We start from the raw sequence: 22036 nt of genomic DNA, 5'->3' as shown, positions 1-22036 counted from the left end.
CATTCTCACTGGCCTGGGGCAGTCAAGCGGGTTGGAGTGCCGGGGAGATGGGTGGACAGATTTCCAACGGGAGAAAAGAGGTGAGGTGCAAAGGGGACAGATGGGGGAAGGGTGGGGAAAAGAGTCAGAAACCAGGCAAGGAGAAGAAGAAAACAAGGTGTGTGGGGTGGGTGGGGCTGAAGACCCAGACACATCAACCAGGGTGGGCCCGAGAGATGAGCGGGCAGGGGCAAAGGGCGCGGGGACGGCAAGGCCGCCATGCCTGGCCTGCGTCTGTTTGTGTACTTCCTTACACTGTCATCGGTAGCTGCCTTATCTATTTTCACCTCTGGCAGGAGCCGGCCGCCGAGGTGGGAGCCGGGGCCACCGATGAGGGACACCACTCCATTGCAATCCACCGTGCTGTTGCGTTTGATGCTGCGCCGCAGGCTGGGGAAGATGCGAGACGAGCGGCTGCCCTGGCTGTATCCGCTGTATCCACTGTAGCTGCTGCGGCGCTCACGTGCCCGAATCGGGATGAAGAGTGAGTCCCGCCGGCCTTCGCTTTCCTCCACTGTACTGTGCTCGTCATCTGCGAACTCGTTCTCGGAGCCAGGGTCTCGGAAGCGCCCGGGACCACGGAAGCTGAAGATGCTGCTTTTGCTATTGTGGCGGGAGAGGAAGGGCGAGCCTGGGATGCTGAGCAGTGACTGCGGAGGGCAGAAGAGAGAGACAGAGAGGGAGAAGGGTGTGAGACGGGAGTGCACCGCGGGTACTCAAAGGATGTGTGCAGGACGGCCATACCCCTGCAGCTTGGTAGCAGGTGCACAGGTCTTGGATGCTGTACAATGCTCACCATTTGTTCCTGCCATTTCTGGGTTCCACCTGCCAAGACCCTGATACTGTCGGCTCTATGTGAAGCCCACCTCAGGACCCTCTTTACCCATCAATCTCTCCACTGCGAGTTACCTGCTAGCCAACTATGAGCTTCCTTCCCTCTGGTTTAATTAAGTCACCACGAAAACATTCCCCTTGAAGGTTTTAGTACTTGTAAACTGTGTAACTCCCAGTTGAACCAAGTGTTGGTCATTGAGATCTCAGCCCAAATAGAATCATCTTTGCCACTTAATTTCCCCACTCATTTCTTTTTTTTTCATTCAACTCACTCTTCATTCCTTATTCCCTAGAGAAGTTTGTGTAAGTGTATGCTTTTACGATTGAGTGCATTAAGAAAATTTAAAAATTTTCCTGACTTGTAGTACTACAAAGCTTATGAATACAACTGATCAAGCTATACAAGCGTATCACATGTTTTGTGGGTAGCTGGTTTTGAAGAATCATTGAAAGGCATTTCCTAATGAGACGGATGGGATTTTGCCAATTGTTGCTTAAATATTTATTGATAGTGTTACTTTAGAATGAGACACTTTTTAATAAAGCATTTTAAGAGCTACGAAACCTTGTTCACTTGAATGTTATCTTGGAGGAGAATTTTATCATAGTCATGTCACTGAATGCTTCAAACTCTTTCCAAGTTACATTTCAAAAATTACATTGCAAGCTGTCAGCAGAATTCACTTTACTGTCTCCGTGGCAATTACATGAAGTCTTCCTTCGGTGTTTTTGAAAATGAAGAACTAAATTCCAGCTCACCAGAGGATTAAATGCCTGGGAAGTGGCAACAAGACAGAAGTCTTAGTTTCTGAGGAAGATTAATTTTTTTAAGTATTGATATGGGTTACTCTTCCACTTAAAAGTACCTAGTTTAACCAGACAGAAAAGGATGGAATGATCCAAATATCAATTTCTTGTTAACATTGCCAACATTATTTTTTAATAAAATGATTTTTTTACACTTGATCTTAGCCAAAAGGCCGAGAAGTGTTAATAAAATGATTTTTTAAATCTTATCATACACGTTAAATATGTTTTTTAGCAAAACCTTAAGGTCAGGCTCGTTTAACTCATGGGAATGTCTGTCACAGGATCTGAGCACCACAGCTGTCTGCATATCACCCCAAGTGGCCTCATCTTCATTAGCAAAGGTGACCTCGTTCTTCATTTTTAATAAAGGTGTATTATCCGTCTCAGGGACAACCATCCCAACTCCTGAACTTCAGCCACCCTACTAGCCCTAAAGGTAAGTTTCCATCTCAACAGAAATTTCCAAGAGACAGTACAGAAAGCCTGGAACTGGAAGCGTTCGGATTGAAGGAAATGTTGTAGATGCCCATGCTGTCCACTCTCCTTTTGCTGGACATTCTAGACACTTGCACACCTCAGGGCAAGGCAGGCGGGAAGAGCAGGGGTGAGAGAGACCTGCCTGCCTTGTGCAGGGGGTGGGGGAGAAGGAGGTGCAGGAGGGCAGGGGGGCAGGAGGGCAGGAGGGCAGGGGGGCAGGAGGTGCAGGAGGTGCAGGAGAGCAGGAAGGCAGGGGGCAGGAGGGCAGGGGGGCAGGAGGGCAGGGGGGCAGGGGGGCAGGAGGGAGCCATGTGGCCCTGGGATCCACCATGGTGAAGACACACACGTGACACATGGAATACACATCTGGAAAGCAAGCTCTTGGACACTGTGCTTGTAAGGCCTCATGCTGGCGTGTTTGGATTCAAGTCCTGTGTCCGATTCCAGCTTCCTGCTAACGCGCACTCTGGGAGGCTGCAACAGCAATGCTTCGAGTGGCTGCGTAGCTACTCATGTGGGAGAACTGGAGTTTAGCTCCTGGCTTTGCTCTGGCCCAGCCCTAGCTGTTGTAGGCATTTGGGGGACTGAATTTGTAGATGGAAGATAACTATCTTTAGATTAAAAGAATAAGAAACAGTTTGGAAAAGGCACGTACACAGGTCGTGTGTTTCTTCTTTGCTGCGTGTTTGGTCAAGGGGTGAGGGCAATTCTAGCTTACTGTTTCCTCCTGTTACCTACATACCTGGGCACCCTCAGTGCATCACCGCCTCATTTCCATCCCAGTATGATGGGCAGACCAATGCGAGTGTGTGATTTGCTAATGGTCTGCCATAGGACCAGCAGAGAAAGCAGCCAGAGACCTTTTATCATTGCATCCAAGAACATGATCGTTTTTCTAGAAATTCACCGTTCTGACAATAGCCTACGTTCATGAAGAATTGGAAAAAACGGAAGCTAGTCCTTCCCCATGGATGGTTTGAGAAACACTTTAGGGAAAGAATGTGGCCAGCCAGAAGATGGCAGGTGTCATAAAATACAACTGGGATTTCTCTGTAATTAGCTCTGGGATGGTGAGGGATAGATACCACGGACACATGGGGTCACACGGAGGGGCATCGGGGCTAGTCTGGAGGTGGGAGTGAGGAGGGCATGTCAGAGTGGTGCAGGGTGGGGAAGCGAGACCCTGGTCAGGACTGCCTGGTCGGAGTAGCTCTGCAGGGCTCTGGGTTATGGGGGCAGTGTCAGGCTGTCTGGTACATGACCCTGGGGTGAAGGAGAGCAAGGCAAGTCCTGGTTAGGGAGTGAGTTAACTCAGGTGGGTGGTTGAGCCTGTGGCTTTGGATTGGTTGGTCGGTGTATGAAAAACTTCTTGCTTTCAAGAAGCTTTCCTATGAAACCGGGAGTATTCTGGTCATAGCCGCTTGCTTGGGAAACTGGCTTTGGTGGGGGGGCATCCAGGATTTTGGGTGATGACCCTCACATTAATTCAGGGCACTCATGGGCTTGGGAGGAATAGGACGTTCGGAGTGCAATAAATGGGGAGGGTGGAAGGGTCAGAGGTTAAAGGTTCCGTTTCCATGCCATTGCTCATTTTTCCCTCTGATGTAGTAGTGGTTCTTCCAATGTGACCTGTGGGCTCCTAGGGGTCCCCGAGACCCTTTCAGGAGAGCCTGCAAGGTCAATATTAATGTCATAATAATGACACACTGTTTGTCCTTGCAGGCACATGGTGGACGCTGGGGGTCTGGCTGTTTCTCAGTTGGCCCTGACAAGGTCAGCGTGGTTCTGAACGGTGGGATTCAGCGTTGGTAGGCTTTGCCTCAACAACAAAAACATCTGCATCAACAGCCTCACAAGATCAGTGCTGTGCAGGCTGAAGATCTGCAGGGCACCATGCAGGATTCTCATCCAGCACGGTGCTTGCTGTACAAGTTACTGGTGGGATTTCCGACTCGCATTCCAACAGCATCAGAGAGAAACATTCCAGATGATCTGGGAAGGCTATTAAAAAAAAAATCCCTCCTTTTGTTCACATATATCCGTACGAAATTAGCTCTTGCTTGAATACTTCAACCACAAAAAAAACCTACTGCAAAAGATGGAATGCATGGAGAAGAAGGATACTCTGTTTTCCATCAAGCCCCAGGCAGGCTGAAGAGGTGTGCAGAAACGTAAATAATACGATTCTCATGTTTTGTTGTTTTTGCGAAATAGTTCATTTTTATAAAAATATATTTAAACATTTTGTGTTAACCATGTGATGCTTTTTTATCATTATCATTTTAAAAACAAATTAGTTTACCAAGAGTTTTCAAAATTTCTTAACTATAACTCCTGACTCGAAACAATTAAAAGCACATTTTCCAAAAGCTCTTTGAGGATTTTGATACTTTCAATGATACCAAAGAACCTTAAGACTAAAACTGTTGGGAATTGTTACAACAAAATAATTAAAATATTTTACAAAAACCTTGATACATTTTCCTGAACATTACAAACAGAGGCGGTGAACAGGAGAAGGGTGGGCAGGAAGCGCCTCGTGAAGATCTCGGAATATGCAGAAGTAAATGAGGCTGTCTGAACAGTGCTGGGGAAAAACTCAGGCCGACAGAAGAGGTGGCAAGTGGGGGAGGGGTGGCCACAACCACAGGATCTAGAGTCAGGCAGACCTGGCTCTTGACCTGCTATTTTTCTAACCTCGTGTCGGGGTGAGCATTCAACCTCAGGGCTGAGGTACCCTACTCGGGGCACCCACTTCCCAGATGGTAGTGCCTCGGTTTGGGTCGTGGCTGCCCCTGTTTCTAGCTTCTGGCTAGTGCAAAACCCTGGGTGGCAGCGAGGATGGCTCACACGGCTGGGTCCTTGCCCCCCGCCCCATGGGAGACCTGGATGGAGGTCCTGGCTTCCTACTTTGGCCTAGCCTAGGCCTATCCGGGGGAGTGAACCAGGCAATGGGAGATCTCAGTGTCTCTCCACTTTTCAAATAAGTCAAGTGCATAAGATAAAATGTTTTAAGAACATTGTAAGTGGGTGGCCCCCAGGAGCCTACCAGTCTTCTTTCAGATGGGGTTGGAGGAGATGAGGGAAAGCAGACACTTTCCATGCAAAGCAGGGCATTTCAGAAGCCGGTTTTATTTTCTGAGCAGGGAGCGGTTGGTACAGGGCTAAGGCCCAGAGATTAATCAGAGCCCACTGAGTGGCTTCACGTTACTCCCCAGCTCAGCAAGGATGTGCACAGGGAAGGCTTACAACACAGCGGCGCCCACCTTCCCCTGGAGGCTGAGTGAGGAGGAAGGGGAGGGCAGGGGCACGGGTCAGGGATCGGCCAACATAAACAGGTCCCAGAGGGGTTCAATGACATTTCTGAAAGCCACACTTGTTTATCCAACAGGGTCTGACTGCTGGCCGTGGGTTAGCAGAAGCAGGCCTCGGCTCTGGGCTTGCCACAGGAGAAGAAAGGAAGTGGACCCAAGAGGAGCATGTGTGCACAGAGCATGCCCAGGGGCAATAGCAGCACGTGAGGGGCAACGCAGAACACAGAGGAAATGCAAAGTCCCTGCTGGGGAATGAAGGGCTTAGGAAGGGCTCCTTGACAGTAAGGTGGGGGGAAGAACCCCAATGCGACCATTCAGAGATGGAGAAAAGGAGGAATGTAGGAGACTGGGTGTTTCCGGAACAAACCACAGAGCGGGAAGGAAACAGGCCCTGTAGCAGACACACCCGGTGGGCACAGGGGACAGTGACTGGACGCCAAGAAGGCATGCTATGTAAACACCGGCAGGAGAAGGCTATGGATTCCGCACTAAGGAGGTGGCACGTCAGGGGCAAACCGACCAAAGAGAGGAGTTACCTCTCTCACTCCCTAAGTCACCCTGCTGCATCTCAGCATTTTCCTTAAGCCCCCACCTTAATGCCTCAATTCCTTCGATGCGAGTTTTAATGACCTGCACCTGTCAGGGGTCCTGGTCCTCAGCTTCCCAGCCCCTGTCCGCAGACAACGCACTGCATCTCTCCCTGCTTCACTGGAGTTTCGAGACACAATGTGCTTCCTTCCAAGGTGAGAACATGTCTTCCAAGGCTGTGCTCCACTTCCATCTCCTTCTCCTCCTCTGCCTCTCTCTCTCCTGGACTGGAAAAGGGCTCCCTTGCCTGCACACGCTTTAAAAAAGCCAGCCTGGATTGGGAATTGTGCACTCTCTGTCTTACTTGCCATTCACCACCGTATCCAAGGCCCTTGGTGACTTCCTGGGTGCCAAATCCGGGGGATACTTCCAATTCTAACCACACCCAGAGGCTCCTGATAAAGTGCCACCTTCCCCAACCTTGCCTCTGTTGGCTTCACACAAGATCTGGCACCTCTCTTGGCACCTCTGAGGCCTGCCAGCACCTTCCTGCGTCAGCTCTGCCTCCTTCCCCCGCGCACACACCAGCAGTCATGGCTCTGGCCCGCTGTTCCTTCAACCGACTGACATGTGTTGTAAGTCACCTTGGTGAGTCCTCACGGATTCAATTGCCACCTCCAAGCTTGGGACATCTCCAACCATCTGTGCACCCCAAAGATTGTTTTAGCCATTCCCCAACAAACAATTTGAACTTGAGATGTCCAAACTGGAACATCTTCATGGTGTATTTCCGAATCTGGAGTGTCCCTTCTTCTTACTGCTTGCTTAGTCAACACACATATTTAGGGCCTGGCACTATAGCATAGTGGTTAAAGTCCTCGCCTTGAACACACCGGGAACCCATATGGGTGCTGGTTTTAACCCTGGCAGTCTGCTTCCCATTCAGCTCCCTGCTTGTGGCCTGGGAAAGCAGTCAAGGACAAGCCAAAGCACTGGGACTCTGCACCTGTGTGGGAGACCCAGAAGAGTTCCTGGCTTCGGATTGGCTCAGCTCCAGCTGTTGCGGCTGCTTGGGGAGTGAACCATCGGATAGAAGACCTTCTTCTCTGTCTCTCCTCCTCTCTGTATATCTGACTTTCCAATAAAAATAAACACACATATTTGTTTCTGACCAATTGGTTTTCCTTTCCTGGGAAATGCCGGCTGAACCCCAGGTTGCTCTGAGTCTGTGTGCTCCCAGAGACATGCAGCCAAGCTCAGCATAGGTAATACTGCGTCCCCCATGCTCTTGGCTCCCTGAGGGTGCAGGGAGGGATGCCATTTGAAGCTTCTGGCAACCTCTGGTTCCCGTACAACCCTGGTTGCACTGCAGGCATGCTATAAATGTGTGCTTCACGGGGAACGAGGGCCACACTTCAGGACCTGACCTGCTGACCGTGCAAAGAAAAAAATGAAGGAGAAGCAGCGAAGCGGAGAGAAAAGAAAACCACAAAACAGAACAGTAACTAAGCTAAGATAGATGCGTATGGATGGAAGGAAGGGGTTGGCAGCAAGGGATGAAAATGAAGAAGACTGGCAGTGAGGGGAAGGGGCACTGAGCCCCAAGCGGTGTGAGGAAGAGACCCACGAGTCCCCTCGGGGCATCGAGTGACGAGGCTGGGTCCAGCGCCACAGTGACTGCACCCTGCTCCCCACCCACAACCCGCCTTCCTCGACAATGCGGGGATTACAGGTGATCAAATCCAGAACCTAGGGATGCGTGGAGTTAGCTTTTTTTTTTTTTAATCCCAAACTGTCTATTTTATGATGACATAACAGAATGGCCAATAATGCCCTCTCCCTTCTCCCTCCATTTTAAAACTTATTTCCCATGATACAGTCTTGCAGGCATGGGATTCCTCCCTGTTTTCTCCCTGTTTTCCCCTGTTTCCCCTGTTTTCCCCTCCTGTCATCATCTTCCCCCAAACTAACAAAGAGGTATAGTCCCTTAGTAACAGCTACAAATGTGTCATGACATGGCAGTCATAGCAAAAGCAGAAAATCTAGTGTTGCACTGTAGGGGTACATTTAAATGTTTCGTTGGGAGTCCCACTTTTATTGGAGAGTAGAGATGCGTACTGCAATGCTTTCACTTCCCGGTACGCTAGTCTTCGTTGTGCAGTTCATCTAAGAGAATATATGTATATACTTGCTTACCCATGGCTACTTAGTCGGTACTTTGCATGAAGACTGTCATATCAGAGGGAACATCTCATATTTGTCTTTTTGGGACTGACTGGCTGACTGCACTAAGCATAACAGCTCCCATTTCTATTTCCCCTACTTGTTAAAGCTGGATAAACTGGAGGCTTTCAAGCAACCGTGGGCTACTTTTTCAGCACGACTCTTGTATATCTAGGATAATTCGTTACCCAATTCAAACAGGGTATTTTAATGAGTTTCATGACCCCTATTATTATTTTTACCTCCAATGATATATGATTTTTTTTTTTTTGGATATATGATTCTTAAACAGAGAGGTTTGAGTTAAATCCTGGTGTCTGGATGCTAAGGGGCCAAGGCTGATGGAGAATCCAGTTTGCTGTCACACATGTGTGGAGGGAGGGCAGGGCTCAGGTGGAGGAAGATCCAAAGATGCCAGCTATGCCTCTGCCTCGCGAGGGGATGTTATAGAACACTGCACAAAGAAAAGAGGCTGCAGACTGCTGGCACGCAGGGAAAGGGGGCAGAACAGACGCAAGCGGGTCTAGGAGACCAGACCGTCTTGGGCTCGTGAGAGCCTAGGCAGTTTACCTGATTCATGATGGAGAACTTCCTCCCTATCCTGTTGTCTGGCAGGCGGAAGCCCTTTCTCCTCATCCCGTCTTCGGACTCGGACTTGAACACCTTCTCGGGATCCCCTTTCTCCTCTCCTTCTGACAGCTCCTTCTGCTTCCTCTTCTTCCGCCGGTTCCGCCGTTCCTTGGCGCTCTTGGAACTGAGTTTGGAAATCTCAGATGAGCTCCGGGGAGAGCCGACCCCGTCTTCCCCTTCCTCCTCGATGGCATCTTCCGACACGGTCCCTGCTGAGGTGGCCATGGCAGCAGCCTGAGGAGAGGAGCCACAGCCACGGGTGAGACCAGAAGCCGACCCACGCCAGCCAATCAGTCTAGAACCCTTCCCATGCTGTGCATGGGAGAGGAGGGGGCACCCGGCCTGCTGGAGGAGACCACAGCCAGGAGCCGCCTTTCCCCACTCTCTGCTGACTGTATACTGGGACAGCTCTGAGGGACCGGAGCAGAGACTGCTGAGCGCACCGGGGGATGGGTACCTTGGCCAAGAATGTGACTGCCTTCTTGTTACCAGGGCAGGGGGTAGGGAGGGGTCGCTTTCTGAATAACTCTGGAAACGCATGTTAAGGATCCATGTGGATTCTACAACACAAGCCCAACTGTGTCAACACACAGAGACACTTGCATTTGGACAAGCATCAGGAAGGTAAGTCATTTGAGTATTTTGTCTGTATTTTTCCTTAGAAAACAAAACTTTGGTGAGCCGAGGGGCTCTGATGGCGATCCTGTATTTTTCTCAACAATAGGCCATGCTTGTAAGAACTGTCTTGGGCCATTTTCTTCTCTCTCGGACATCAGTGCAGTTGAACACAGAATGATTGTGAAACTCAAGTGAAGATCACTCCTGTAGACACTTCGGTGGCTGAGACAGAGTAACAGGGTCAGCCCTCCGTGGGTGCTGCCTGGGCTCTTCCTGTCAGGCCCGTGACCTCTGCTTGGCAATGAGCAAATGTGGCAACACTCAGAGGCAGCCAGGGTTGCTAGGTCCCGCTCCTCCACCAACCTGTGCTCCCTCCTGGCCAGGTCCCACTCCTCCACCAACCCGTGCTCCCTCCTGGCCAGGTCCCGCTCCTCCACCAACCCGTGCTCCCTCCTGGCCAGTCCCGTTCCTCCACCAACCCGTGCTCCCTGCTGGCCAGGTCCCGCTCCTCCACCAACCCGTGCTCCCTGCTGGCCAGGTCCCGCTCCTCCACCAACCCGTGCTCCCTCCTGGCCAGTCCCGTTCCTCCACCAACCTGTGCTTCCTCCTGCTGCTTCTTAAGTTGCTCCAACATGGCTTTGAACTCAGCCTCTTTCTGCTCTGCCTCCTCCAATGTGGCCTGATTCTGTTCTTCGTAGGCCATGGCCACCACAGCCAAGATCAAGTTCACCAGGTAGAAAGAACCCACAAAGATGACCAGGACAAAGAAGATCATGTAGGTTTTCCCAGCTGCTCGCAGAGTCTGCAAAAAAGACAGAGGCCGTTTTCTGAGTCACCTGCTTCTGGTGTGTGAGGCAGAAGATGATGTGCTTCCTTGGTTAGGAGCACCAGCTGACTTCGGAATGAAGCTGTGCGCCTTTCCCCGCGTGGCCTCCTTTCTAAAACACACAGCTTTCCCAACAGCCTGGTCCTCAACTCCCAGTAAAAGAGGCAATAACCCCCATTCACAAAGACAGAAAGCTGTTTCCAAGTACTCTGCTATCCTTAATACACAACAAGATGGTCCTTCCTCCCTGCTCCACCCCCCCAGGGAAAATGATCTGGGTTAAGAACTCTATTTGACCTCAACAGTTGGTTTGAAAATAATTAAAAAGAAAATAATTCAATATTTCAGCTTATTTGTCTTCCAGTTTTCAAAGAATGTTAACAGATTCCATCCTTGGAATTAGGTGCATGCCATGGGAAGCCCCATCTTTTTTTTTTAAGATTTATTTATTTATTTGAAAGCCAGAATTACAGAGAGAGAGAGAGAAAAGGAGAGAGAGAGAGAGAGAGAAAAGGAAAGATCTTCTATCTGTTGGTTCACTCCCCCAATGTTTGCAGTGTCTTCTTTCAGGTCTCCCACATGTGGGTTGTGGAAACACCTGACCACCTTCTGCTGCTTTCTTTCCAGATCATGAGCAATGAGCTGGGTTAGAAGTAAAACAGCCAGGACATGAACTACCACCCAAACGGGGTGCCAGCGCTGCCCTGTGCCAGTTTTACCCTCTACCCCACAATGTTGGCCCTAAGAAGTCCCCATCTTGAGTGACACCTATCTATCTTGTGCAATAGGATGGGCTTTTAAAGAGAGAGAAGACATAAAAGACAGTGGGGAGGGAAAAAAAAGAAGGTCCTAAGCCTCTTCTTTTCACTGATAGCACTTGATTCAGGTAAAACCAGATGTTGGGCTACGCTTGTGTGTCCACTATTCCTGAACTTTTTTTTAAAGATTTATTTTTATTTTTATTGGAAAGGCAGATATACAGAGAGGAGAGACAGAGAGGAAGATCTTCCGTCTGAAGATTCACTCCCCAAGTGAGCGCAACGGCCGATGCCAGGAGCCTCTTCCGGGTCTCCCACACGGGTGCAGGGTCCCAAAGCTTTGGGCCATCCTCGACTGCTTTCCCGGGCCACAGGCAGGGAGCTGGAAGGGAAGCGGAGCTGCCGGGTTTGAACCGGCACCCATATGGGATCCCGGGCGTGCAAGGCGAGGACCTTAACCACTGTGTCATCATGCTGGACCCTATGCCTGAATTTTTATCTTTATTCTTTGACTCACAAATATTTCTTTCTTTCTTTTTATTTTTATTTATTTATTTTTAAAGATTTATTTATTTCTATTGGAAAGTCAGATGTACAGAGAGGAGGAGAGACAGAGAGTGCTCAGGGCCCTGAGGCACATATGGGAGGCCCAGATGGAGCAGTGTGCTCCTGGCTTTGGCCTGGATGAGCGCTGGCCATTACAGCCAACTGAATGAACCAGCAGGTGCAAGTTCTTTCCTTCTTTCTCTGTGTGATTCGAAAAGTAAATAAATACATCTTGACATATTTAATGGAACATGGCACTAACCATAAATATATTACAGGAAAGACTCAAACGTGAGTGAACTGTCCAATGAAAAAGTGAGGATTCACTTGGGGGAGTAAACCGGAAGCTTTCCTTAAAGAGGTTCCTTCATTCCTCAGGGGGTATGATCTTCTCAAACTGACATCACCAATTGCCAGTTTAAAAAAAAAAAAAAGAATCAAGGAACTGCCACAGAATTCTGAAGCTGGAGGACCCTTGGTAATCTCCTATACCACCACTCCCATGCCAGCTGGCAAAGTGAGCCCGTGTGCCCGGAGTCTCTAGCGTCACCCAGGTGAACGGGACTGGCTCGGTTTTCAACTGCACCGTCTGCCCGAACAAGCCAGAATGTATTATCATCTCAAAACCACTATACAAAACCCTGAGGCCCTTATGGGTGCAAATTGCATCTTTAGGAAGTCTGGCCTAGTGCACTGCACAAAGAGGTGTTCCATATTTCTGAGGTTCCCTCAGTCCCAAGCCCCCAAGAAGCTGGGACGGCAGAGGGCAGGACAACAGGAAGCAGGAAGAGAGCAGCTGCTGAGGTTGAGAGCTTTGACAGCTACTGGATGTCCCCGAAGCGGGAGCTGGCGGGACTCAGCTCACGTGTCAACCTTCCCCTTGGGCCCTGGGTGACATCTTCCCAGGAGACCCCTCAGCCCAGAGGGGCCCAACCCTACCTGTCCTTGGGCAAATGGTCATCAGCCAAGGAAAGCAACCAAAGAGTGGTACCACTCACCAGCTGATACAAGTTTTCCCAATAGTCCTGGGTCATTAGGCGAAACAACGCCAGGAAGGCCCAGCTGAAGGTGTCGAAGCTCGTGTAGCCATAGTTGGGGTTCCTCCCCGCCTTCATGCACTGGTATCCCTCCGGGCATTGCCTGCAGACAGAAAGGGGAGTTCAGGACTTTTCCACAAAGTGATCCCACTGATCACACCTTCTGATAGTCAAGGACATAGCTCTATCCACTCCATGACCTTGAATGGAACGTGGAACCAGGCACGGAGCTGTGCCAAGCAACTGGAAAGATAGACAAAGGGAAAGAGGGAAGGAAATAGATAAATAAGTAGTTGGTAGGAAATCAGGAGGGGCAGCCAGGGCCAAAATCACCTGGCATAACCCTTGGGGAAAAAAAACTCCTGTGTTCTTCCCCACACCTAGGAATGAACAGCTCTGCATGTGGGCTCCACACAGCTGTGTTTCCAAGGCGTAAGGCCAGGTTGTTCTTATGCCTACCCAAGTGTGAGAACCACTGTTCCCAATTTGGCCCAGCATCCAAGTTCATCAAGTTCAACCTCGGCCCAGCGACTGCCTCCAGTGATAAACACCTCCAGGTCCCAGCGACCTCAGATACACCCTTTCCTCTGCCTTTGAGCTCACGGGACACTGTTCGCGAAGTGATCCCTATCATCCACTATGTGCAGAAATTAAGTGGCTTAGCAGCTATCGGGGTCACGTGAACACGCAAAATACCCAGGGCACCAATCTGTGAACTGGCCACCCTCATTGACACAGGCCTTTGTCATCAAGGGCCATCTAACTGGATCTTTTCCGAAACCACACGAGGAAGAGGGAGTATGCCATATTGCACCAATTTTATGGATGAGCAAATGGAGGCGAGGTTGACTCAATGGCTTCCAAAGGTTGCAGAGCTAGAAGTAGCAGAATCGGGACAAACAGGCCTCTGGCCCCTTGCCTCCTGGGAGAAGTCAACTTTGCCTGTTTTGGGTCATTCTGGGATGATACAGCACTACTAGGCCAGCGTTCTTACTCTGTATCATGTTACTGTGTTAAGGTAGACCAGAGGGGGTCTACAAGAAGCAGTCAGCCCGTCTGGCGCTAGAGTCTACACTTTGCACTGACGTGTTCTCAGTCACATGGGGGTGACGCGTCCACTTGGGATGGAGGAATCCAAAGCAGAAAGGAGATCTGAGCCAAGTGCTGGGTTGGACCCAACCCCAGGGACTACAGCAAGGTCCAAACTCTGCCCTGTTTGGTCCACTCTTAAGAGGCCACTTGTCTTCAGGAAGGAGGACAACAGAAGGAGGCTGAGTGACTTACCCAGCATCGGAACTGTTCCCGCAGAGTAAAGGCTCCAGCATGCCAGGCACTATGTAAAAATTTGCTAGACAAGTAGAAAGACGCAGAAAAAGAAGAGGCTGACTTAAGTGAACAAGGTGAACAAGAGAATTTACACCAGCCCTAAGCAGCCCTCCAGACCCTCCCCTGACAACAGCAGAAGCCACCAGGAAACCCTTTCCCGTGGATGCTTTCCTTGATTTATTTATTTTTATTGGAAAGGTAGATTTACGGAGAGGAGAGACAAAGATCTTCTGTCCACTGGGTCACTTCCCAAATCGCTGCAATGATTGGAGCTGAGCCAGTCCAAAACCAGGAGCCAGGAGCTTTTTCAGGTCTCCCACACGAGTGCAGGATCCCAAGGCTTTGGGCCGTCTTCCACTGCTCTCCCAGAACACAAGAAGCAGGGAGCAGGACGGGAAGTGGAGCAGCTGGGACTAGAACCAGCGCCCACATGGGATCCCAGTGCTTGGAGGTGGAGGATTAGGCAATGAGCCATTGCACTGGGCCCAGTGGATGCTTTCCTAGAGATGGTTCCCTCTTCACAGTGCGACCACTTCAGCACTCCGTTGTGATGCTCTCCCCCTGGGACCCCCACTGTTCAAGGCCAAGGTCTGCTGCTTGCCACCAAGGGGGCCCTAAGGTTATTCTAGTTCTGCAGCCCTTGGTACAACGTGACCCTTGAAAACTGCTAAGTCTTGTTTCTTGGGGCTATTGTAGAACTCCTTGAGGTCACTACTCAGCATGTCTGTCCCTTGCTGCCCTGGGCCCTGGAATCCCCTTTGCCACATATCCTCACAGTACCTTTACCGACCTACTTCCTCAGCAGTGATGGGTGCTGACACTACCAACTTCCCTTCCCTCTGCTATTGGGGACACCACAGCACCCCACTTTGCTGAGCGGGAAACCCAAGTACTCTCATTCAAGAATTTCAGGATGAAAACTCTTCAACTGGTTCCAGGTTGTAGGTGCCTGAGTAACAGCCTGTCTCCCTAGCCTGGGTGAATGGGTGATGAAGGCTGCAATAGCATTAAGAATGAATGCATTTGGGGCCCAGTGCGGTAGTGTAGTGGCAAAGGTCTTGCATGCACCGAGATCCCATATGGGCACCGGTTCTAATCCTGGCAGTCCTGCTTCCCATCCAGCTCCCTGCTGTGGCTTGGGAAAGCAGTCGAGGACGGCTCAAAGCTTTGGGACCCTGCACTCACGTGGGAGACCCGGAAGAGGCTCTGGGCTCCTGGCTTTGGATTGGCTCAGCTCTGGCTCTTGTGGCTGCTTGGGAAGTGAATCATCAGATAGATCTTTCTCTCTGTCTCTCCTCTCTGTATATCTGACTTTCTAATCAGAATAAATAAATCTTTTTTAAAAAATGGTGTTCATTCATTCTAGTTCTTCCTCTCTGTCTCTCTTCCTGTCTTTTTATTTGACTTTGCAATAAAAACAAAAATCTTTATAAAAAAAAAGAATGCATTTTGGAGATGACACTGTGGCGTTGTGTGTAAAGATGTTACTTGTACCATTTACATTCCATATGGGCACTGGGTCCAGTCCCAGCTGCTCTACCTTCCAGTCAACCTTCTGTTAATGGACTGGGAAAGCAGCAGAGGATGGCCAAGCGCTTGGGCCCTTGAATTCACATAGGAGACCCAGAAGAAGCTCCTGGCTTCCAGCTTCCCTTCAGCCATTGTGGCCATTTGAGAATGAATCAATGCATGAAAGATGTGCCTCTGTCTCTCCCTCTATGGAACTCTGCCTTTCAAATAAATACATAAAATTCCCCTCCTTTTTTTTTTTTTTTAAAGAATGCTTGCATTCCACAGGAACACTCAGAATTAAGTTTAACCCTGGGAACTCAAGTCCTGGGTGGGAAAAGGCTCTGCTTTCCTCAGGCTTCCAAGCTTCAATTGTGAAGTGGAACCCAGGAGTTGGTGCCAAGAGTAGGGGCTCCCCCACCCCATGCCAATGGGGTGCCATGTGTAGAGGCTCAGTCCTTGCTGTTGATGCCCAATGACTTTGCGCTGCACTGGGTGGCCAAGGGCTGAGTCAGTGTGGCTCCCCGGCAGAGCAGGGCCACCTACTCTTGTTATTGATATACTCTTCCCAGTCGAAGCCTTTCGTGCCGTTCTCCAGGTAGCTCTCGTTGAAGTTGATGGGCCACACGACGCACTTGTTGCGCAGGTTGCCCATGAACAGCTGAAGGCCGATCAAGGCGAACACACTGAGGCAGAACACCGTAAGGATCATCACGTCTGACAGCTTCTTCACGGACTGGATGAGAGCGCCCACGATGGTCTTCAAGCCTGTAGAAACAGCCCCCAACCCGGGAGCGTGTCACCCCATGGCCCGCCCCTGACCCTGGGCCCCACCGCCTCCCTCCTGGCTGCTGGCTCCCGCTCCTCGCCACGGCGCCACCCAGGAGACGGGGCCGCTTGCTCCTTTCCCCCATGAGCGGAGTGACCAACTTCCTGGTGTCAGCAATCCCCAAGAGGCCCAGGAGAGCTCCTTCTATGGCCCCGTGGCGCCTGTCTTTCTTGTCTGACTACTTGCTACTTTCCAGGGGGAGCCAAGCTCTTCCTTGCCTCACAGCCTGGACTGCGCCATTTCCCCCACCTGCACTGTTCCCTTCCACTCATGTTCCACCTGCCTAACAGGTGCTCAGTCTTAGGGAGGGGTCAGTTTAAACACTACTTTATCCAGGAAGCCCTCCTGGACTTCACAGCAATCCTCCTTCCCCTCCTGTCAGCAATCACTCAGAGAAGTCGCCATGCTTCCTCTGGGGCATTAATCACAACTGAGACTGATTTCCTAGGATCGTTCTGTTCACAGCTATCCCATCCCGCAGCAGGTGCTCAGGAAACATTTGTTGAAGAAACAAATAGAAAAACCAGGGATTAGGGACGCCTCTAGTTTTTGGAAGAGAACACTCGGGGGTTGAAAGCCAACAGAAAGTGAGAAGGCACAGCAAGAGCCATGGAAACGCCGCTTACAAATCCGGCATTCGCAGCTCGTCTTTCCATTAAAGAACACGTCCTGCTCACTACCATGACTTTCATTCTGTCCCTCTTCCATTTAAGGCTTACTTGTGAGCTGTTGGCTTCGACTTGAAATCTGAAGGAAGGCCTTGTCATTGCACAAACAGCGATGCTGAGACACGGGAAACACGGTCGTGGCAGGCAGCTTCGTTTTCTTTGGATCAGAACACATCCACATGGGGCTCTCCTGGGCATGCCCAGACACGAGGCTATCCACAGGATTTGGCTAATAGACCACGGGGCCATCCCAGAGGCCAAAGCACTCCACCTAGCCAACACGGGGTCTCAGGACACCAGACGTCCATGCCCCATCCACTGGTGACAGTGAGAAACTCCAGGGACCCTGACCCTGGCCTTGAAGATGCAAGTGGGTAGAAAACAATCACTCGTTTTGGCCAAGTTTAAAGTCACTGACATGTGGGATCCCAGCGATGTGCCTCCCTTCTAGGAAACTCAGTGTTTCATTTTTGACAAGTGGGAATAATGACTGTTAGGGCTGCTGTGACCCAAGAAGACATCTCACGCAACACGTGGTGCAGAGGGAATGCCTCGGATGCTAACCACTGCTGTCTGAGTTCATCTACTGAAAGAGAGTTACAGCACCAACCACACCAGGTTCCTGTGAGGTCTAAGCAAGGTAACGAGCGTGGAACATTTCACATGGGCCTGGCACACGATGGGGGCTGTGGGCCATCACTTGCACACATCACAGTGCCCTCCTCTAAGGACGAGCGGCTGGGGCCTAACATCACACGGATCCTCACTGCATGATCTACAGGTGTGGTGGATGTGGCTCCCTCGAGCAAATGCTAGAAGCACTCAAAGACTTTGCAAAACTGAGTGCAAAAGAACTTTCTCCATGAGCCCAGCAGTGGCCGTGGATGCTGTGCCTAGCCCAGGGCCTGGGCACAAAGCAGGCACTTTCAGGAATTTGACGGGAGTAAGTGAATGAGAAATCTCTGCTTAAGCAGAGGGTACGAGGGGGAAGTACACCAGAGTCCAGGGTCAGTTAGACTCTGGGGATTAGGGAATCTAACTGATCAGAATGAGCATGCAGAGGCCGCTGCTGCCTAGTGGGTGGGCCCTCCAGGGAGGCTGCAGTCATGGCAGGGACAAAGAAGAGCTTGCGTGAGCCCCGGGAAGCAAGGTGCTTCCAGCAGGACTCCCACTCTCCTTCCCAGGGCTGGGCAGAGAGTGCACCGGTGAGGGAGACAGAGGGCAAGGACCTGGACCCTGGCACAGCCTCAGAGACAGGCCACTGGGTTCAGAAGGAGTTTCAAGCCACTGTTCCCACTCATGTTCCCAGCGGCAGCAGGGCGGGGAACACAGGCCTGCCTGGCAGTGGGAAGTTACTGGATGCCAGCTCTGGACAGCTGACCTAAAGCCACGTCCTTTCCTACAAGAGTTAACGTGGAATGAGAGAGGGGGAGCCTACATGGGAATAGTAGGCAAAGGCGAAGACACAAGGAAGGACTTCGAGGCAAAAAAGGGAAGGAGACAGCATTCCCGCTCCCTACAGCAACCCAACCAGCGGGTTCCCTGAATTGCTCGTTTCTGCTGAGCTGTGACCAGAGATGCTCTATCCATCCCTTCTCTGATGCCCACAAACAGCTGGTTTCACAGCTCTCCACACGTCACTGCTCACAGCCTCTGGAAACAAGAGGCCAGGGAGCTAAAAAAAAAACCCCAAAATCAAACCAAAACAAAACAAAAAATCCTTCGAGTGAGACTGAGATCGTCTTGTGGGTGAAGAGCTCCTTTGGCTCTCCTCAAGTTCAAGTGGAACTATTGTTGGTGTGGGTGTTCAGATGTTAAGCAAGACTAACACTGAGCATGACCATGGAAATCGCATACTTTCCAAAATTCTCACCCAGATCCCCAAGAGACATGGAGGAGAAAGAAGGGTGATGCAGCTTGAGGCCTGCAGCGACGGAAGGCACACGATCCCACGGCATCAGGAGCTGTAGGCGGGCCCTGGACTCCACACTGCTTGCTGTCTGCCAAGACCGCATCTTCCCTCCATAAAGGTCAATATTCGCTGACACCAGTGCCAGCTGATGGAGAAGATGCTAACTGGCGGAGGGGACGCTATCTCTGCATTTCTTGAAGCTCGGGACCTACAGCTCTATTGGTGATGGCTGTCCAACCCAGGAAACACAGCCAGGCCAAGGCTCTTTCTCCACAGATCGAGAAAGGCAAGAAGTTGCTGGTGGAATTTCTGGCCCACGGGGGCTGGTGAGAATGCAGGGTGCCACGGTTCTGGCTGGGAAGAGAAGCGGACTTGCTTCTCCTGGCTCCTAGCACTACATACCAGGACTGGCAGGCTCTTGACAACCAATGATCCCAAACAGAGCAGAATGCTCCTCCAAATGACTCCTACACACAGCAGTGTGCAACAGACAAAGTGGGGGCAAATTGGACAGCACAAACTCTTGGAAAAGGCGAGCACCAACTAGCACTGGTGTGCAAGTTTTATGTGTCTGAGCACAGCAGTTAGAAGGTTGGTTCTGGGGGGACAGTCTAAGGGATTTTGAGGTGCAGATGAGATAATGGCCACAGCATCCCAACCTATGTTAAGTCCAAAGGCACCTCTGGGTCCCTGACCCCTTCCAGAATGCCCACCAATTTCCCCGGACAAACCAACAAAACCGACTTATGTGACATGGCCAAGAGGTGAGCCATGCTCATCGGGGCCAAAAACTTCCACTGCTGTGATGGCCAGGTTTTACATGGAGCGAACTTGCATGCCCTGAGTGACAGTTAAAGCTGACAAATGGAAGTGGTTTGAAGCAACACGAGCTGATCCCTCTATCAGCTGTATATTGGAACGGGCCCCTGTGGCAGTCACAGGGAGTTCTGAACCAAAGCACAGGCTCAGGAAAGGCTGCCAGGGTCTGGCTGGGTACAGACACGTCCTAGGGGCAGGGTGATGCCTGTCAACCTTTCTGCTGCCCACACAAGCATCATGGCGACAGTTCTGGAAGGTTCTTCAGACCAAAAGCGGTCTGGGAGGACTGTGGGGGCTGTGGATTTATTTGCTGCAGACCAGATTGCTATCACAGAGTGGATCTGGCTCTCAGAGGTGTGTCGGGGGTGGGAGGAGCTGCAACTCGCCAGTGCTGGTCCACTTGGACCCAACTGTTCAATTTCAGTTATCTTCCCCGAGAGGCAACGCGAGAGAAGCAGGCACCAACGGGGCACGACCATCAGCAAGACGCTTAAAAAAGAAGAAGCCACGTGTCTGCATAGCATCCCCAAATCCCTTTGTCACTCAGCGGATGTGGGCGAGTTCATCGTCCATACTTCCCGTGAGTCTGCTTCCTATGGACACGGGGGTGGGAACAAGAAGGCTGGGTCATTGTGTCTGCTTTCTATCTGATCCTACGGTTGGCAGTGAGAGTACCGATGCTAAGGAGAGAGAGCAGATCTCAGAAGGATCAAGAAACTAGAATGCCCAGAGAATGAAACGGTGCGAAAGCCGGGCTGCCGAGCAGTGAGCGGCAGTGCTTTGGAAGGAGCTGTTGTTTAGATGTTGACAGTGAGGAGGCAAGGACAAGGGAGGCTCTCCCAACCCATCCTGCATGGGGTCTTCAACAAGTTCATGGAAAATGAGCATTCTGAAACACCTGTGTGGATTTCAAAAAAAATTTTCTGCACCAAAATAAATTTACTTTAAGGCAATTGTTGATTTTAAGACTTATTAATTTGAAAGAGAGAGTGTGAGCATATCTCTTTACCAGTTCACTCCTCAAATGGCCATAACAGCCAGGCCTGGGTGACGCTGACACCAAGAGCCTGGAACTCCATCAGGGTTTCCCACAGGGGTGGCACAAAGATTACTGCCATTCCAAGGCTCATTAGCAAGGAGCTGGATTGGAAACAGAGCAGCCAGGACCCAAACTGGCACTGTGAGGAAGGATGCTGGCACTGCAAGCACTGACCTTATCCACTGTGCCATAATACTGGTTCTGATTTTACTCAGAGAGAGAGAGAGAGACAGAGAGAGAATGCCCATCTATTGTCTCACTTCCCAAATTCCCACCACAGGTGAGTCTGGGACAGAGCCCAGGTTAGGAGATAGGAACTCAATCTGGCAGTCTCATCATGGTGGCAGGGACCTAACCCCCTATCCTAACCAGTGGCTTCACTGCTAAGCCAAAGGCCCACCTCTAAAGGCATCTTCTCTCACCAGTCTTTGTCATCCTCCTCCCTCCATCTTTACACCACCAGGTGCCAGCCCCGGAAGGCCTGGGACCCCTTCACTGAGATTCCTTGTCTATCTCTGGGTGTATCAGTCCTGCGGGATAGCAGCACCGCATGCCGAAGGTGAGACTTCTACAGGCCCACTGGGAAGTTCATTTTGGCTCCGAGTTCTGGATAAAGAATGACAAAGAAGGTTTCGTGGCATAAATGGCTTTAGATGGAGTCCCTTCATGTCAAGTTGAACCCTGCCAAGTGCATTGTTAAAGCTGGGAACCAAGCAGGCAATAAGTGACAGCTCCCCGCCACTGATGCGACCCAGAAGAAGATGATGGTGCTCACCTAGGGGGACGGCAACTCTGCCCTACAACCCACACGACAGACATTTCCAAGCCAGTGATGGCCCCGGATCCCCCGACTCATCCCAGGGTGCTCCTGCAGGAGGAGGGCTGGGTAACAGGCCAAGAGGAACAAGCAAATGACCAGAGGGTTTGGGGCTTCCCTGGGGTAAGAGAGGGAGATGCAGGGTGGGATCTTCTCTTACTAACTCCAACAGGGAGAAAGGGGAACAAGATGACCGGAGCCGGAAGTCCCACTTGACTCTGTGGCCAGTCAGATCCACCACTCCCCCGCCATCATCTCCAGTATTGGCTTTACTGTCCCGAACGTTCTCTTCTGTCCCAGCCAGCCTGCAAAGGCATGCTCAGTTTGGGGGACTGAGGGGATGTCTCTAAAAATAGCAATTTGGAAATCTCCAAACTGCCAAGCTGATGTCTACATCCTGGTCCAAGCCCTTTGTCTGGGTGTCAGTGGCTCCTGCAGAAAGACAGCTGCCACCATGGGCCTGTGTGCACCGTGTTG

General features: G+C 50.9%; 1 protein-coding gene across 5 annotated transcripts in view; it reads right to left on the bottom strand.

Annotated features, from left to right (window-relative positions):
* Positions 1-22036, bottom strand: part of SCN8A (sodium voltage-gated channel alpha subunit 8) — a 107452-nt gene that overhangs the window by 59902 nt on the left and 25514 nt on the right. For 4 of the 5 annotated variants that reach the window (XM_040988750.1, XM_040988761.1, XM_040988744.1 and 1 more), the window contains exons 6-11: positions 16022-16243; positions 13925-13988; positions 12602-12743; positions 10069-10275; positions 8796-9089; positions 327-689 (exon numbers count right to left, since the gene is read on the bottom strand). In XM_040988750.1, the coding sequence (XP_040844684.1) occupies positions 327-689; positions 8796-9089; positions 10069-10275; positions 12602-12743; positions 13925-13988; positions 16022-16243 (1292 nt within the window). Of the gene's footprint in view, positions 1-293; positions 690-8795; positions 9090-10068; positions 10276-12601; positions 12744-13924; positions 13989-16021; positions 16244-22036 lie in introns of all 5 variants that reach the window. The other variant, XM_040988737.1, reaches the window with a different exon arrangement.

The sequence above is a fragment of the Ochotona curzoniae genome, unplaced genomic scaffold (genome assembly GCF_017591425.1).
Source record: "Ochotona curzoniae isolate NIBS_2020 unplaced genomic scaffold, NIBS_Ocur_1.0 contig_1014, whole genome shotgun sequence".
Classification (NCBI taxonomy): domain Eukaryota; kingdom Metazoa; phylum Chordata; class Mammalia; order Lagomorpha; family Ochotonidae; genus Ochotona; species Ochotona curzoniae.
This window is presented reverse-complemented; position numbering and strand designations above follow the sequence as displayed.